This window comes from Eubalaena glacialis, chromosome 16 (genome assembly GCF_028564815.1).
Source record: "Eubalaena glacialis isolate mEubGla1 chromosome 16, mEubGla1.1.hap2.+ XY, whole genome shotgun sequence".
In the NCBI taxonomy this organism is placed as follows: domain Eukaryota; kingdom Metazoa; phylum Chordata; class Mammalia; order Artiodactyla; family Balaenidae; genus Eubalaena; species Eubalaena glacialis.
In genome coordinates this window covers 729,843-747,123 of record NC_083731.1, presented here as the reverse complement: position 1 = coordinate 747,123, position 17,281 = coordinate 729,843, and the positions used below count along the sequence as shown (strand labels likewise).

The 17,281-nt window shown below is 62.9% G+C and overlaps 2 protein-coding genes across 11 annotated transcripts in view; both read left to right on the top strand.

Moving 5' to 3' along the window:
* Positions 1-7,842, top strand: part of MCF2L (MCF.2 cell line derived transforming sequence like) — a 128,389-nt gene extending 120,547 nt beyond the window's left edge. For 7 of the 10 annotated variants that reach the window (XM_061171095.1, XM_061171104.1, XM_061171096.1 and 4 more), the window contains 6 exons: positions 40-132; positions 1,170-1,244; positions 4,504-4,625; positions 5,896-6,008; positions 6,076-6,179; positions 6,285-7,842. In XM_061171095.1, coding sequence (XP_061027078.1) covers positions 40-132; positions 1,170-1,244; positions 4,504-4,625; positions 5,896-6,008; positions 6,076-6,179; positions 6,285-6,370 — 593 coding nt within the window. In that variant the 3' untranslated portion in view covers positions 6,371-7,842. Of the gene's footprint in view, positions 1-39; positions 133-1,169; positions 1,245-3,818; positions 4,453-4,503; positions 4,626-5,895; positions 6,009-6,075; positions 6,180-6,284 lie in introns of those variants that run through there. The other 3 variants (XM_061171097.1, XM_061171098.1, XM_061171103.1) reach the window with 3 other exon arrangements.
* Positions 7,843-10,369: 2,527 nt separating this feature from the next.
* F7 (coagulation factor VII) lies at positions 10,370-16,373 on the top strand. Its single transcript, XM_061170856.1, has 8 exons — positions 10,370-10,457; positions 11,446-11,606; positions 12,158-12,182; positions 12,257-12,370; positions 13,727-13,867; positions 14,718-14,827; positions 15,059-15,182; positions 15,723-16,373. Exons 1-8 carry the CDS (start codon positions 10,388-10,390, stop codon positions 16,319-16,321), a joined length of 1,344 nt encoding a protein of 447 aa, XP_061026839.1. The 5' UTR covers positions 10,370-10,387; the 3' UTR covers positions 16,322-16,373.
* The last annotated feature ends 908 nt before the right edge of the window (positions 16,374-17,281 follow it).

Sequence of the window (17,281 nt, the reverse complement as noted above, 5' to 3'; positions counted from 1 at the left end):
CCGCCCGGCGCCCTCTGCACTGCCCTCTCTTCCCCGCAGATGACGCGGTCACTAGCTCTACCTCAGAAAGCTCTGCGCTTTCCAAAAAGCGCTTCACCCTGCAGAGCTTTGCTGCCCTCAAAGGTCAGAAAGGTAAAGGCGCCCGGCCCCGGCCGGCTGGCGGGCTTCTGGGCGGGTCGCGCCCGTGGCTGTCTGTCATCCATCCGTGCCGTGCTCATCCGTGTGGACGGTCTCGGGAGGGGCATCTGCCTCTTGCGTGGGCCACCAGGGACGCGTCTGCCACTGAGTCGCTCTCTTTCCCTGATGCTGGTGTGTCTGTCATTCGTGCAGCCAGGGCTCTGCTTGCGGGGCCTTTTCTTTGCAGAGGCGGAGGTGAGCCCTTCTGACAGAGGCCCGCCTGCCAGGAGCTGGAACTGTCCTTTGCTTTTCTGGTCCAGCTCCTCCCTTTCCCACCTTTTCCCGTGGGGTCCCCGAGGGCATTGCTCCCCCTGCCAGAGTGCGAGGCATCCCCTTCCCTCTGGGCGTTTCTAGTGCGCAGCCTGGTTCAGAACACCCGATGGAGATCTCTAAAAGCTTGCCTGGGCTCCTGGGCAGTGAATATATGGGGGAAATTCACCCAGACAGCACATGAGGCCAGCCCTGAGGTTCCAGGCGGGTCGTTAGAGGACTTCCTGCCCGAGACTGAAAGCCCGTCTTGTCTAGAGGTCTTTTCATTGGTCCAAAAAATTGGAGGTTTTTTTTCTTTTTTTCCCAATTTATAAAACACTTTTAAGTTGACCTCAAACAAACAAACAAAAAGACGGACAAATCCTGGTCCTTATACCTTGCTGGGTTTGGCGAGCATGCGTACTGGGCATGCTTTATGTGGAGCTCAGAAAACAAACCAAGGGGCCGCTTACCTAAAACCACGATGCCGACGCAGGGCCATCGCCCGCCCGTCTCATCCTCCCGCTCTCCTGGGCGCCCCCCCCCCCCGGACCTCTGGATCCCTCCGCCAGCTGAGCTGTGTTCCCAAGAAGCTGCTTTCTGAGTCACTGGAAAGCAGCCTGTGGCCGCGTGTGTGTCTCACCCCAGCATGAGCTCGGCGGTCCTGCTGCCCCCGGCGCGCCCGGCTCACGGCTCCTCTCTCTGTCTCTCCGGTTCTGTCTCTGCTCTTCCTCCTTTTGCAGCCTCTCCTACCAGTCCCGACAAAAAAGCTAAGCGACACCAAGTAAAGAGCGACCCAACGCCTTTTGGTTTACGAGGTAGAGTGGCTCAGCCTTCCACACCAGCCTGGCGCCATTTCCCCGTCCGGTCAGGGACCCTGTCTCGCCCTCTGAGCTGCCCAGTGAAGTAGGTCCCTCCCAGCCAGGAGCACGGTCACTGTTCTGTGCAAAGCCTGACGCTCTGGCGACAGGTACCGAGGTGACGTCACGCTTCTCGGTCCAAGGTCTCAGGCCAGGTGTGCCCAGAATGCGAGAGCTGCCCACTGGCCACCAGGTAGCAGCTGCTGACGCCTGGCTGGTGCCTGGGCTGGGCTGGGCGCTCTTACTCAGTGGCTGCGGGGCTCTGCGTCCCAGGCCCATCCTTCCTCACCGTTCGTCCCACGCTTCTGGGGACGGCAGATGGGGTGAGGTTCCGTATTGGAACTCGGGCCTTCGTCTCTCTTGCCCTCATGTTCTGAGGGCAAATCCCCGCCAGGGAAACCCAAAGCCCCCCACCTCCGCCTGGCCCAGGTTGAGGGTCTAAGGCTCGCAGACAGGATTTCACTCTGTGAGCTATGCCGCGCTTCCCAGACCATGTGATGGTGCCCCAGGGCTGCGGCCGAGCCAGATCCCGACGCAGATCCCCCTCGGGCCTCAGTCCACAGTCCGCGCTGCAGGGACCCAGGCTGCTCCCTCTCGCTTCCCTGGGCAGGAGAGCCCAGAGACCCACGCCTACCCCAGCCTGCACCCAGCCCTGCAGACGGAGCCCCAGGCACTTGGGAGTAGAGTCACCTCCCCGCCACGGTCTCCGGGGAGGGGCTGGTCTTGGCCATTTGTGTTCCTGCTTAAGGCCCAGGGGTGCCCGAGGCATCTCCCTGCTTTGCTGACTCCTCGTGTGGGAAGCTGCACTCGGCTCAGACCCTGCGTCTACTGCCTTTGAGCCTAGTGTGTCACCTCTGCGAGCTCCTCTGCCCACCTGTGAGACAGGTGAGGTGACCTCAGGCCCCGGGAGATGAGCGTCAGAGCCTTGAGGCCGGGCCCAGCTGCCAGCCCCCCTCCCTCCCTCCCCCTCCTCCTCCCTCTCCCTCCCCCCTTCCTCTCCCTCCCCCTGCTTCGCCTCCCCCTCCTCCCCCTCCTTCCCCTCCCCCTCCTCCCCCTCCTTCCCCTCCCCGTCTGCTCCCTCCCCGTCCTCCTCCTCTGCCTTCCCCTCCTTTCCCACCCCTTCTACTCCCTCTCCCTCCTCCTTTTCCCTCTCCTCCCCCTCCTCCTCCTTCCTCCCCCTCCCCTCCCCCTCCTCCTCCCTCTCCCTCCCCCCTTCCTCTCCCTCCCCCTGCTTCGCCTCCCCCTCCTCCCCCTCCTTCCCCTCCCCGTCCGCTCCCTCCCCGTCCTCCTCCTCTGCCTTCCCCTCCTTTCCCACCCCTTCTACTCCCTCTCCCTCCTCCTTTTCCCTCTCCTCCCCCTCCTCCTCCTTCCTCCCCCTTTCTCCCCCTCCCCTCCCCCTCCCCCTCTGGCTCCTCTCCCCTCCTTCCCCCTCCTTCCCCCGCCTTCCCCCGCCTTCCCCCTCCTTCCCCCTCCTTCCCCCTCCTTCCCCCTCCTTCCCCCTCCTTCCCCCTCCTATCCATGGGAATCACTTCAGTCCACAGCAGGTGACAGTGAGCCGCAGGCCTTCCTGGCTGGCACTCTTGAAAATGCCAAGTGCTTGCTTCCTGGAGTTTCATCAGCCCCTTGTTTTTTCAGTGTCAATGTCAGCGACTCTTTTACTGGAACGAGAGGTGACCGTATTCACGGCTGCCTCGGCCTGATGTCCTCCTCAAAGCCCCCAGCATCCTACATGGATTAAGAGTGGGCCGTGGGGCTCAGCATTTCATGCTTATTCCCGTGTCACTGTGCTGACACAGGGACCAGCCCACCTGTTAACAGAGGGTCACTCAGAGGCCCCGGGCGGCCGGGTGTGACCAAAAGGCAGAGCCGTCCGTCCACGCAGCTCTCAAGCGAGGGTTTACACGCCTCCGTCTCCAGGGGCTGCCCCTCTGCCCAGGGAGCCGCGTCGTCTTTCTGCCCTCGCTGTCCCCCTTCGGACACATGCTTCCGTTTGGCTGGGAGCCCTGTGTCTCTGGGTGCTGGGCTGGAGGGGTGGACATTTGTGGCCAGCTGCCCGGCGCCGGGGCCCCTGGTGACCCCTACCCGGCGTCCATCTGAGCTTCCCGCCCTGGGCGGCTACGGACGTGCCGAAGCAGGCGGCGAGGGTGGTTAGTGGCTGGCAACCCACGGTCCCCACTTCCCGCTTCCTGCATGGACGCCAGCCGCCGGGGGCCGTGGGTCGTGCTCGCCACTCCTGCCCGGCTGGAGAGGCAGGGCCAGAGGGTCTCTGGGCGCCAGGCCTGGCCTGGCCTGGAGCAGGGACTCAGTGCTCTGCGGGCTGCGGGGGGATCTCTGGGTCCCAGCTCCCTTCTCTGTGAAGACAGAGGCAGCTCCCTGACACCGCTTTAACACAAGCTTGTCACGGCCAGCCTTCAAAGTGTCGGCCTTGGGACAGCTGCCCCTCTGTCTGCACCCTGACTGCAAGGGGTGGGGGGACGTGCAGGCATGCATTCTGCCCTTGTCCACGTGGTTCCCTCGCTCCCTCTCTCCCAGGAGAAGGTGTGCTTCTGGCCACACCAGATGGAACTGGGAACTGGTCTGGATCCGCTCCCCTCTTGTCGAAACGCCACTTAACACGGAGCGGCGGCTGGCATCCAGAACCACAGGCGTGTGGCTTCGGCCTCTCGCTTCGTTCCTGGCACTTGTTGTATTTCTCCACGACGTACTTACACTCTCCCCCAGTGGGAAATGCAGCGGCTACTCTTTGGGGACACAGGGCAGTAGAAGGAATGTTTACGTAGTTTATAAAGCCCGGAAGAAGCTTCTTCCCTGCCCGTGACCCGAGGAAGCTCAGACAGGTGATTAGCACAGGGCGGCCCCCCCTGGCCTGGGTGCTCTCAGCACGCAGCATCGTGAGGCCGGCCGGCCGATGGGTGTTGAGCGTTGCAGGTGTTGATTACAAATGCCTTTCCCTCATCGGTCGCCTCGACACGGATGGGCGGGGTCACCAGCTGTCCGGTGGAAGCTGGGGTTCGTTTCCGGCCATGGAAGCAGGTGCTGTGGCCCAGGCCCCCTGGGCGGCTTGCACGGTTGAAGCAGAAACCTGCGGGTGTCCGGCCCGCCTTTACGCGCCGCTGGGAAGGGCAGGCTCCCCCAGCCGACACGTGTGGGTGGCGGGGACGTCCATAGGCCGCCCTCGACCTTGAGGGGGTCCTCACCGGGGCCTGGTCCTCTCTAGGTTGGAGTAAAACGTCTCACCCGTCAGAGGCTCCTGAGGACAACGACGGCTGGTCCAGTGCCGAGGAGCTGATCAACTCCTCGGACGCAGAGGAGGAAGGCAGAGTGGGCCTCAGGAAGCTGGTAACCTTGGCTCCCGCCTTGTCAGCTGCACTGCTGGTCCCGGGGGGCAGGGTGCCAGCGGTGCAGCTCGGGGCCGTGCCTCCTAGGGCTTAGGGAGGGACCTTCAGGTGCAGGGCCCCATGGCTGTGTGCCCGCCCTCCTGTAGTTCTCACCAGACCACCTCATGGGGGACAGTGCACACCTCTGACCTGCCCCTCAGGGGAGCTTTCTTAAAGCTGCGTGTGTACCGCCATCTGTTTCAGAGAATCTCACTGTACGGTACGGATTTGCTTTCTAAACAAAGTCCTGTTTTAGCACGAGCAGCAGAGGAAAACTATTTACATATTAAGTCATCAGTCAGGACGGTAGCAACAGTTATTTGCTGCCCGCTCAGTGCTGCCCTGGTCCACACCTGGTTTATTGCAGCAAGCAAAGCACCCCAGAGTTGGAGGGGTAGACACAGGTAAATGGAGGAGAGCGGAGGGAGAGTCTCGGGTGGCCAGGGCGGCCTTTCCCGAGGAGGCCTGAGGGTGAGAAGAGCCGGCCAGGGCGTTGGGGGACCAGCGGGGGAAACCTAGGCTGGCGGGCAGGGAGGCCGGGCAGGCCTTGTGGGTTTGCATTCCGCTCTTGGTGTAGCAGGAGGGTGTGAGGTGCTGCTCGGGGCCAGTCGGGGCCCCGACAGGGTGTCCAGAGAGGGTGCAGCTGCTCCCGTGAGGATAACGAACACTGGCCTGGCTCTCCCTGCTCCCAAGCCTGGTGGCGCGTGACCCCTGCACAGTTCAGGGGCTCCCAGTCGTGTGTCTCGCTGCTCGTGAGGCTGGAGCCCCACAGTCCAGCAGAACGGCCTCCCCTTCTCAGAGTCCGCATGGCGCAGCAGCTCTGTCCACAGGTGTGCCGAGCACCTGCTGTGTCAGGCACTGAGGGCAAACGGGGCAAGGCGGACAAGAATCCCCCCTCTCCTGGGGAGAAAGGCTAGGAAAAGGCAGAGGACGTACGGTGAGGGCAGAGGCGCGGCCCAGGAAGAGGCAACAGCAGGTGCAAAGGCCCTGGGGCCGCAGGAGCTGGGTGTGGTGGGAGCACTGGGGTGCAGCCAAGGGCACTGCACAGGCTGCTCAGGTTTAGTGGCCGCCACGTGAGACCCAGCGTCTCCCTGGACTAGGAGACCTTCCCAATGTAAGGCCATAGCCCCACCGGAAGCTCTGCGAATGGCAAGGCTCTCGTCCTTGCCGGGACGCTGGGCACCGGCAGATGCGTGCCATGTGTGCCATGTGCCCTGCCGTCCCCTCCCCAGGTCCCCGGGAAGTACACCGTCACGGGGCTGCACGAGAAGGGGGGTCCCGACGCGCTGGTCCTGAGGAGCGGGGACGAGGTGGAGCTGGTGCAGGAGGGCAACGAGGGCCTCTGGTAAGACCGCCCGCGCGCCCCCGCGGAGCCCGCGCGCGCTGCCGCAGCCTGACCGCGCCCCTTGCAGGTTCGTGCGGAACCTGAGCTCCGGCGGCGAGGGCTGGCTGCCAGCCCGCAACCTGTCCTCGCTCCTCGGCCAGCGCGGCGCCCCCGGGTGCCTGAGCAGCCCAGGTACGGCCCCCTGAGCAGCGCAGGCACTGCGGCGGAGGCGGGGCCGGGGCCGGGGCCGGGGGCGGGGCCAGGACGCGCGGCAGCCGCTCGCCTGCTTGTCCGCAGAGTCCAGCGCGGGGTCCGCCCTGCTGAGCGCGTCGTCCAGCTGCAGCGAGAGCTGCGCGGCCGCCCTCGCGGACCTGCAGGGGTAGCGCCGCGGCCACCCCGCCTGCGGCCCTGGGAGCTGGCCTCTGCTCGGGCCGGCGCGGCGTGGGGAGGGGCCGGCACCCACGGAACTGCCCACGGAACCCCGGCGCCGCCGCGGCCCCAGACGAAGGTTCGGGAAGAGTCCGCCCTGCGGCCTCGGCGCCAGGACCGCGCCCCACGGCGCAGGAAGAGCGCGGCACCGCGGCTTCCTCGGGGAGTCGGACGGACGGGGCTGCCGACGACAGACCTCCGGTGCAGAAGGGCTCCCGGGACTCCCCTTCGGCCTCGGCCGCAGCCGCTCCACTTTGGTTTCCGACGTTTCTGGTCCGGTGCTTTCTGCAGGAACACGCGTTCTGTGGCGCTGCTTCCAAAAGAAGTGACCGATTCACTGACCCAGCGGCTTGGGACGGGGGCAGGAGGCTAGTTTGTCTTCTACACATTTTTTTTTTAAAGCAAGGATTAATTCTACGGCCATCTTTTTGGTGATACTTTGGCCTCTGATCTTTACCAAGAATCACTGTGTTTACGTGGAATGACAATTTGATACTGTATTTGATATAAAACTATTTTTTGTTACTGGGGTTTACATGGCGCTGAATGATTTGGGGGACACGCTCTCGTGGAAACTGATGGCCCACCTGGTCACAGGTGAGTGGAAGGACGTCCCTCGGTAGAATCAGGCAGCGTTTCTACAAACACAGGCAGTTAGAAACCAAGGAAATTCCTTCGCCTGTGTAGGTTAATTTTCAAAGGAAAATGTAAACTATAATTTAAAATATTAACCTTCTTTTCTACAGAAAAAAAAAAGGGGGACTCGATTTTTTAACACACTTCAATGAATTAGGGTATTTTTATTGTTTTTAAAGACTATGTAAAGATGCAGTTTTTGCAGGTGTCATGTGAACTGATGCTGTCACAGGAGCCCAGGGAAAACATGAGCTCCCGGCCCCCCGCCTCCCCCTGCCTTGCATGTCCTGTGTGGAACTGTCCTGAGCACAGGAGCAGAGTTTATCTTATTCAAATCAAGGCAGAACTGGAAAGAAAACTCTTCTGTTTTACTGTTGTGTTTCAGAAACAAATTCTGTTCCTTGGAAACGCTTCTTTCTGTGTCTGATTGGGGCAGATATTTTTATATGTGTGTATATATGTCGATGTGTGTACATACGTCCCCACTGTGAGGGGTGTATTTATAGCCTCCAAGCTGCTGGTGATGTGTCACTTTACAGCCCCCCCTGAGCCCCAGGCCCCTGCAGCCCAGCCCACGGGCTCCCCGTCCTTGTGCAGGGCCAGACCTCTCTGGAGTGTGTAGTAGACGGCGTACAAGCGTGGCAGCTTTTCTCCTGGTGTATAAGTTATTTGGAAAATGATGCTTCACATAATTTACTGAATATATTGATTGTTCAGGCACCATTCCTGCCATCCCAGCCTGGGATTGTCCACCATTTTTGTGATCTCTTCCTCATAAAAGCACTTTAAAATCTCATGCTTCAGTCACTGTTCCTTTTTTTTTTTTTTTAAACACTACTGATGTAAGTGAAATTTAAAAATCCGAGTTCTTTATCGTATGGCTGGTGTTTGAATAAACATCAGCACTTCTTGCTGTCGGCCTTGCTCTGTAAAGGCACAGGATCTGAAACTGGGTGGTAATGTTAGGCTCGCCCTCACTGGAACGCCCCCCACCCCCAGATGCCAGTGTGGGCCGGAGGGGCCCAGGGTGAGTGGGGCCTCCTGATCCCTGAGCCCTCGACCCCAGCGCCCATGTCCCCCATCCCCCTCCCCCCTCTGTCAGGGGTTCTCCTGCAGGAATAAGATAGGGTGAACTCTACCTGTGCTCGGCCACCTGGGAGAAATAGCACGTGTCAGTGGGCATAGTGGCTCCTCAAAGCCAGGTCCCCACTGGCCTGCAGTGTCCCCTCCACCTCTGCGGGGACCCTGTCACCCTGGACCTGAGGGCCTCTGTTCCTCGCATTGCCCTAATTCATGCTGATGCCCTGTGCCTGGCAGGTCATTTGTCTGTGGAAACCTGGTTCAATGGTGATGCTTTGAGAAGCCCTAGAAGGAGCAGAGTTTTTTCCTCACCCCCGAGCCTTGTCCCCACTGGGCCTGTGGTCAGGATGCCCCTCACGCGGCTCCAAACACAGGTGCAGCTCCGCTCCATTCGAGGGAAGCCAGGGGCACCGGCCTGCGAGCATCACCCTAGGATCCCTGTCCGCCCGGACCCCAGAAGGTGATCCTGCTTGGATACAGGTTCGCTGCAGGTGCAGTTGGTTAAGATGGGGTCATGGTGGCCCCTAGTCCAATAACTGGTGTCCTTATAAGGAGCAGGAAATTTGGACACACACACACACCAGGCGGGAGCAGCCATGTGTCAGCCGAGGCAGAATCTGGAGGGCTGGCTCAGCATGGCAGGGGTACCAAGGGCCACCAGAGCCCCAGGAGCTGGAAGAGGCCAGAAGGACCCTCCCCCAGAGCCTCTGGAGGGAGCGCGGCCCTGGGACACCTGCCGTCAGACCTGGGACTGGATAGATTCCCGTCGCTGGAGCCCCTGGGGGCGGTGCTGGGTCAGGCGGCTGGAGAGGAGCCCTAGGAGTCAGTGACCAGTGACCGCGCTGCACTTGGTCTGAGAAGGTGGGCAGCCCTGGGGCTGAAGGAAGCCCCGGGCAGTGGCCGCACCCAGCAGGGGTGGCAGGTGGCGCTTCTGGAGCCCTCGCACGACAGTGCACACCCCCAGGCTCTTGGCAGGACGAGCAGCCCCGCTGCCCCGCAAAGAAAGTGAGGCTCAAAGGAATGAGCCCTTTCCTCCCCAAGCTGGGAGGAGACGGACCCTGACGGGACCCTGCCAGGTGGTCTGACTCCAGAGCTGCTGCACCCACTGGGCCCAGGCGTCGCCATGAAGGGCTGTGAGAGTCCCTCCCCTCCACCTCCTCTCCCCCTCCTCTCCCCCTCCTCTCCCCCTCCCCCTCCCCTCCCCTCCCCCTCCTCTCTCCCTCCCCCTCCCCTCCCCCTCCCCCTCCCCTCCCCCTCCCCCTCCTCTCCCCCTCCTCTCCCCCTCCTCTCCCCCTCCTCTCCCCCTCCTCTCCCCCTCCTCTCCCCCTCCCCCTCCTCTCCCCCTCCCCCCTTCACAAATAAATTCCTGTGTAACTGAATTCCTAAACAATTGTTGACAGTAACAAACAGAAATTCCAGAGGTGATAAGTAAAATGTCCTCTAAGGACTGCCTTCCATCTGGGGAGGGAGTAGTGCCGGACCCGCCTGGAACAGCTGGGTCTCCTTGCTCCCCCTCTGAAGATAAATGCGCAGAGCTGGTGTCCCCAGCCTCCACCCGTTTATGGAGAGGAGGCTACTTCTAGAGGAGGCTGGATGCCTGACTGAGCCTTGCAGGGTGACCGCCAGCCCAACGGGCCCAGGACAGTCCCAGTTAAGTCTGGAAAGTCCAGCGTCCTGAGAAACCCTGTTGTGCCTGGCAGCCAGGATAGCTGGTCACCCCAGCTGGTGGCCTGGGCCCAGGAGGGCATGAGGGACAAGACCCGTGCCCCCCAGGGCTGAGACAGGGGCAGGGGCTCTGCTGGGGGCGCGCACCCCTCCCCCTCGCGCTCCCAGAGGGGGCCCTTCGGCTGAGAAACCAGGCCTCCCCTGTGACAAAATATTCACATTCACGCCCCAAATCTGCTCCCCTTTCCCAGTATCATCACTGCGGGGGACGGCTCTCCACCCGCAGTTTAGTTCTGTTTCCCAGCTTGCCGTCCTAGGTCCTCGGGCTGCAGACTTCTGAGCCGCATTTGAGCTGCACACGCCAGACATGCATCCTGACGCCCGTGTCTCATCTCGGACAAGGAGCCCGATTCCCCAGGCCCGTGCCCTGGGGCAGCCCGGCTGTCCCGTCAGCAGGCACTAGGCGGGCGACCGCATGCCCGTGTGCTTGGGAGGCGAGGCCTCCCTCCCCCACCCTCTCCGGCTCTTGGAGAACTTTGCCCGCCTCCCCACCTGGAAAGTCAACAGACTAAGCGACCCAGGGCCTCGCCATGGTTCCTCGGCTCCGGGGGTTGGCCCTCCTCTGCCTTCTGCTTGGCCTGCGGGGGTCCCTGGTGGCAGGTACGCGGGGGAGGTTTCCCCATTCACCCAGCGGAAGGGCAGCCGACCCCCAAAGCTGGCCCACGTGCTGGGCGCTCCTGTTTGCTGGCAGCTCCGCTCTGCTCTGCTTTCCTTCCGAACGGCAAACGGTGCCCAGGGCCTCGCCCAGCGTTTGGAGGAAAGGCTTCGGGGAATTATTTTCCAGACTTTTGGGAGCCGTGGCGTTCCCCGGCCACAGTGGGCGCCCCCCGCCTGCCGCCAACACCCCCCCACCCCCTGGCACAGGACCTGGGGCTCAGAGGTGCCTCTCTCACTCTGCTCTCTCGGCCTCTCGGTGGGGGGCTGGCGCGAGGGACGGTGTGGGGACGCTGGACCGTGATGATCTGCCACCACGCCTGTGACCCCTGCACCCCGCCCTCGCAGACTCTGGGAGGCCTGAGCCGGTAACACGGGGACAGCTCTGTGAGCTGTCATCGTGACTCTCCAGCACCGAGGGGCCAAGGTGGGAATCAGGCACCGACACTGTCCCGTAAAGTCCGGTTCACGTCGTCCCTCAGATCCCACGGCCAGACTCTGGGGTCCGAGTGGCAGAGCTGGTGCCGCCATGGTCCTTCCTGCTTGTCTTCTTTTTTCACTTAATATCGCACCTTCTTAAGCATCATGGGGCACCATCACCTAGTGTTTCAGATTATTTGTCTCCAGCTTTCCTGATGGCTGGGTCTCCGTGCAGGTCTCAGAGCATTTCCTCGGGATAAACTCCTAGAAGTGAAGGGACCAGGTCAAGGGTGTGAAAGTGTCACGATGACCTACTGAGCACGTTGCCTTCCTCCTGCACACAAAGCTTGTGCAGTGCTGCCCGCTGGCAGCAGCGAGAACGCGCTCCCATTGCACTCCGCCAGGCCTGTGGACAGGAGCCCTCTGACTCCCATTACCTAGCGGAAGGGTGGGGTGGGGGGACAGGAGGGTGTGCGCCCCCCGGGCGTCCAGCGTCTCACGGCCCGCCCTCCAGTCTTTGTCTCCCAGGAGCAAGCCCACAGCGTCCTGCACCGGCCCCGGCGCGCCAACTGGTTGCTGGAGGAACTGTGGCCGGGATCCCTGGAGCGCGAGTGCAGGGAGGAGCTCTGCTCCCTCGAGGAGGCCCGGGAGATCTTCCAGAGCGAGGAGAGGACGGTGAGCTCGCCTGGGGCCAGCGGCGTGCGGCGGCCACCCCGTGGTTGTGAGGCCTGCTTGGATTCTCACGACAACCCTGCAAGTTTTACTTCATTAGCCAGAAGATTCCTCGGGAATCCCTTTTACTGACGGGGCCTCTGCGGTCGGCAGAGCGCCCGTGCGTCCCTTTCCCACCTTCTCCTGCTCAGCGGGTGACTGGACAGTCGACGCAGCATCTGAGGAGGAACTGGGGGCTCAGGGAGCGGGGGTGTCTTGTCCGCATTCACAGCTCAGACGTGGCAGAGCTAAAGCCTGGGGATCCTGACTTGGGAGAGGAAATCTGTGACCTCTGGTGGCCTTAGCGATGGCGGGTGGATATTAGGGAAAAACTTGCTTCCCCTGGATGCACCCACCTCGTCTCCAGAGGAAAAAGTCTGGCTTTCAGAGCCCATCACGAGGGCCAGGTCAGAAGCCCCCCAGCCCGCCCCAGCCCGCCAGCTCCTTCCGCGGGGACCATAAGCATTGCCTCTGGTGCACGCCTGTGTCACGCACCTTCCTCTTTGCTCCCTCAGAATCAGTTCTGGATTTCTTACAACGGTGAGTATGTGCCCGGCCGACTTGATCTACCCGCCAGCCCCCCTCTCGGCATCCTGACACTGACTTGCTCGCAGACGGGGACCAGTGCGCCTCCAGGCCCTGCCAGAACGGGGGCTCCTGCGAGGACCAGCTCCAGTCCTACCTCTGCTTCTGCCTGGATGGCTTCGAGGGCCGGAACTGTGAGACGAGTGAGGAGGCCCGGGGCCCCCGGGGGGGCTGCTGAGCACGGCCTGGGGGGAGGTTGGCCTCGGTGACCTTGAAGGGCCTCCACCTGAGAGTCTCGGATCTAGGGTTCTAAGGTGCTAATTCTTCCACTTTTGATGCCCTGTCCCCTTCTGGGCTCCCGGCACTGGGAAATTCTGATGCACCCGGAGGGGCCCAGGGAATCACTGCGTCTCCACCAGCTCCACACATCCCAGTGGCGAGGTGGTCAGGGAAGCTCGGCCTTCCCTACTTGCTGTTACAAGGGTCGGCCCAGTACTACAGTATCACACAGCTCAGGGCTCCCCAGACCACCCTCAGCTTCAGTCATCTGCTAGAAGGTCAGCATGCTCTGAAGGCCGACACAGGCACGGTTACAGTTATCACACGGAAAGGATATGGGTTCAAACAGCCGAGGGGCCAGGTGTGAGCTCCCAGCGTCTTCTTCCCGGGAGCCCTGTGGATGGTGTTCTGTTCTCCGAGACCATGTGGGACAGAACTTACAGAGACTCACCCGCCAGGGACGCGCCCACAAGCCCCGGGGTCCTGAGGTCCCACTGGGGCTCAGGCACAAGGATGTGGCTGACCCCCGTGTCCAGCCCGTCCAGGGGTCACGCTGACGCCAGGTGGCCCCAGGCCCCCAGGAAAACAACACTCTTATCAGGCAGATCAAATTAAAGTGGACGACTTCATCAGAGGGGGGCAGTCACTTCCCGGGATCCCTCCCCACCTGTGAACATTCTGATGCCACCTAGCTCGTCTCAAAGGACCACGGTCAGAGAGGGAGGAGGCTCCCCACCGGTCACCCGGGGCTTGGGTGCTCAGCGGTCCTGGTGTGAATTCGCCTCCAGGACAGGCCTTCCCGCTGGTGGCCCTGGACTTGCAGAGCGAGCCAACCACGTGTCCACAACAAAGTTCCCTTTTCCAGAGGCAGGTTGAGCCAGCGGCCCGCCCGGGCGGCTCCCTGGGGCACCAGGCCCCGGCTGCAGACCAGCCTCCTGGCTCTGGCTGCTCGCGGGCAGGCCTCCGATTGAGTCGGACTCGTCCACTGTCCCCAAGGGCCTCTGCTTTCCCCAGCCTGGGAGGGGTGACGGTGTGGAGGCCACAGCATGCTGGCCCCGCATCCCCACTGGCGAAGCTGCTCACACGTGGGACCCCGCCCCAAACTCCAGGTCTTGCCCTTCTGGGTCAGTCTGCAGAGCAGGCTGGTGCCAGGCTGTCCCTGGAGCCGGAAGCTGGGTGCCACCTTCGTGCAGAACACGGCCCCTGACCCAGGGAGGGGTGGCCCCCGGGCTGGCTTGCCCTGACCGGGGCCCCCTGTCGGCCATGCCCTCCGCCCTCAGACAAGAAGAGCCAGCTGATCTGCCCGAATGACAACGGCGGCTGTGAGCAGTTCTGCAGGGATGACGCGGAGGCTGGGCGCACCTGCTGGTGCCACGAGGGCTACGCGCTCCAGGCGGATGGGGTGTCCTGCACGCCCACAGGTAACAGGCCCTCGGGGACCAGGTCCAGGGCTGCGTGGTTTCATTTCCGATGAGCATTGTCCTGACACACGTCCCCCCGTTGGCTACAAGATGGGGGCTGGGGGAAGCATAGCATCACTGAGCGTCTACCAGGCGCTGCCGGCGCGCTCTGCGAGGCCGAGGGGAAGCTGGGGTGGAGGCGGCCGCCCCCACCCCCACCCCCAGAGCAGGGAGGGGCCCCGGTGGGCAGGGCGGAGCCCCGGAGAGGGGGCAGGTGCAGAAGGCGGGGCTCGCTGCCCACGCCCACTCCCTGCGCCGGGCTCAGCACCACACCCAGTGTCTGTACTGACTGCAGCACGATTCTGGATTCCAAGTCTCTTCAACGGCAAGCACTTTTGGGAAAATGGAAAACGTCTCCAACCCAGCCTAAAGGCAATGGGGCTGCAGCTCCCAAAGCTGACCCCACCCCCAGCCCCGCGTCTCTCCAGAGGTGGATGTACCCAGCCTTGTCTAGGAAGCCTGAAATTCAGCTGCCGCCCCTAAAGGCTTTCTTTTCTGGCCTGGGGCTTTCTTGGAGGATGGAAAACTTAGAGCCAGGTCAGAAGAGCGGATTGTCTGAGATGCCGGTCACCTTACACAGCTTATGCTTTACACCTTCAGTGACTTCAAGTTGCACGTCTTCCCCCCTTGGAAAATGAGCGGGACCCAGTCTCCAGGACCCTGGGCCATCTGCTTCCCCGGCAGCTCCCGCAAGGGCCTGCCGCAGCCCCGGGCAGGACCAGAGGCGCAGCTGCCCGTCCGCAGGGCCCCTATGGCCTTTCTCACCAGCACCTCACACATCCCCACGTCTTGCTGGATTTGTTTTACACAGTTGAATATCCGTGCGGAAAAATGCCTGTTCTGGAAAAAAGAAACGACAGCAACCCCCAAGGCCGAATCGTGGGTGGTCACGTCTGCCCCAAAGGAGAGTGTCCCTGGCAGGTAAGGCTCCAGGAGCATTGGGTCGAACTTAGGTGACGATCCCGGGCATGCACAGAGGAGTCCAGCCCCGGCACGCCCACTGTCCGGCCAGCATCCACCAGTTTTCCACTCCCTTAGCCGGACGGAAGCGGCCTGTAAAGCAGCCCCCATCCGGGGTGCACGGGAAAGGGGAGCCCCCAAGGCAGCCACGACGGGAACGCGAGCTGCCAGCGTCTGCTGTGCCCTTGGCAGGCCATGCTGAAGCTGAATGGCGCGCTGCTGTGCGGGGGCTCCCTGCTCGACGCCGTCTGGGTGGTCTCCGCAGCCCACTGTTTCGACAGACTCAGAAGCTGCAGGAACCTGACGGTGCTGCTGGGTAGGTTGCGTGGCGCCTCCTTCTGCCGGGAGACGGTCCTTGAATGATAACCACGGGGCTAAGATTCGGGGCTTCCAGGACCAGTGACCTTCCCCACAAAGAGAAGTGGCAGCGTCTGGGCAGACCCCATACCCACAGCGCCACTGTGGCCACCCACCTCAGCCTCTTTGCCACCCAGATGCGGCCCTGGGGTGACGCTGCTCCCGCCAAGGTCCCCGAGGGGGTGCCCCACCCAAGGCTGCGCTGCCCGGTGGGTTTAGGGGACGACGAGGACCCCAGGAGGGCCAGGCCCCATCTGGAAGAACCAGGGGAACCGGGGCACCCTCTCCTCACCCAGCCACGGCTGCCCGCCCGACCCCCTCACCTGCCTCCAGCACCTCGGGGCCAGATCCGCCCCGACTCACGCCCACGCTGACCCCCCGGCAGCCCCAGGAGGCTGCTCGCCCACCGGGGGTGGGGGACGCGGGGCCCCTCCTGCCCGAAAGGAGCCCCTGGCCCAGGAGGCGAGGCGGGGAGTGAGTGGACGGTCCCCCCCCGCAGGCGAGCACGACCTCAGCCAGGATGAGGGTGACGAGCAGGCGCGGCAAGTGGCTCAGGTCATCATCCCCGACAAGTACGTCCGGGGCAAGACGGACCACGACCTGGCCCTGCTCCGCCTGGCGCGGCCCGTGGCCCTCGGCGACCACGTGGCGCCCCTCTGCCTGCCCGAGCCGGCCTTCGCCGAGGGGACGCTGGCCTTCGTGCGCTTCTCGGCCGTCAGCGGCTGGGGCCAGCTCCTGGAGCGCGGCGCCACGGCCCGCCGGCTCATGGCCGTGCACGTGCCCCGGCTCCTGACCCAGGACTGCCGGCAGCAGTCGCGCCGGAGGCCCGGCGGCCCCGTCGTCACCGACAACATGTTCTGCGCCGGCTACACGGATGGCAGCAAGGACGCCTGCAAGGGGGACAGCGGGGGCCCACACGCCACCCACTTCCAGGGCACCTGGTACCTGACAGGCATCGTCAGCTGGGGCGAGGGCTGCGCGGCCGCCGGCCACTTCGGCGTCTACACCCGGGTCTCCCAGTACACGGCCTGGCTCCGCCGGCTCATGGGCTCCCCACCGCCCTCGGGGGGCCTCGTCCGGGCCCCGCTGCTGCCCTAGCGCCCGCCCCGCAAATAAAGCCGCCGTGTGTGCCCGGTCTTCCCGCGCCAAAGCCGGAAATTCTCCTGTGGTTCTTGGGGCAGGGGAGGGGGAAGCGGAAACAGAGACACAGAGACACAGAGAGGGAGACAGGGAGACTGACAGACAGAGAGAGACTGAGGGATGGAGAGACAGAGAGCAACCTGAGGGAGATTCTGAGGAGCTGGAGAGGAAGAGAGACTGAGCTTCAAAGAGGCAGATGGAGAGGGGAGGGGGACAGAAGGTGACACACCAGGCAGAGCACGTGGGGACTGGGCGCGCCGGGCCGGCAGCAGAGGCGTGAGTGTCCACCCCCGGTGACGTGTCCATCCGTGGTGACGGTGCCGCGTCCCCACACGTTCGTCTCTCACTCAAGCGTTTCATCTTCATTGCAGAAAAACTGTTAGCATCCGCCACTCACTGTGCTGAATATCCTTCCAGATCTTTTCTTTTTATAAATTTATTTATTTTTGGCCGCGTTGGGTCTTCGTTGCTGCGCATGGGCTTCCTCTAGTTGCGGCGAGCAGGGTCTACTCTTTGTTGCGGTGCGCGGGCTTCTCACCGCGGTGGCTTCTCTTGTTGTGGAGCACGGGCTCTAGGTGCATGGGCTTCAGTAGTTGCGGCACGCCGGCTCAGCAGTTGTGGCTCACAGGCTCTAGAGCGCAGGCTCAGTAGTTGTGGCGCACGGGCTTAGTTGCTCCGCGGCATGCGGGATCTTCCTGGACCAGGGCTCGAACCCGTGTCCCCTGCCTTGGCAGGCGGATTCTTAACCATTGCGCCACCAGGGAAGCCCCCAGATCTTTTCTAAGTGTGAGAACTTTACCGTAACACGCGGCCTCATGCTCTGCACACCTGCTCCCCCACGGACAGCAAGCAGCCGAGCCTCCTCCAAGCCCCTGGTGGCTGCCTGCCCTCCCTGAATTGTCCAGAGGCATTTCACGG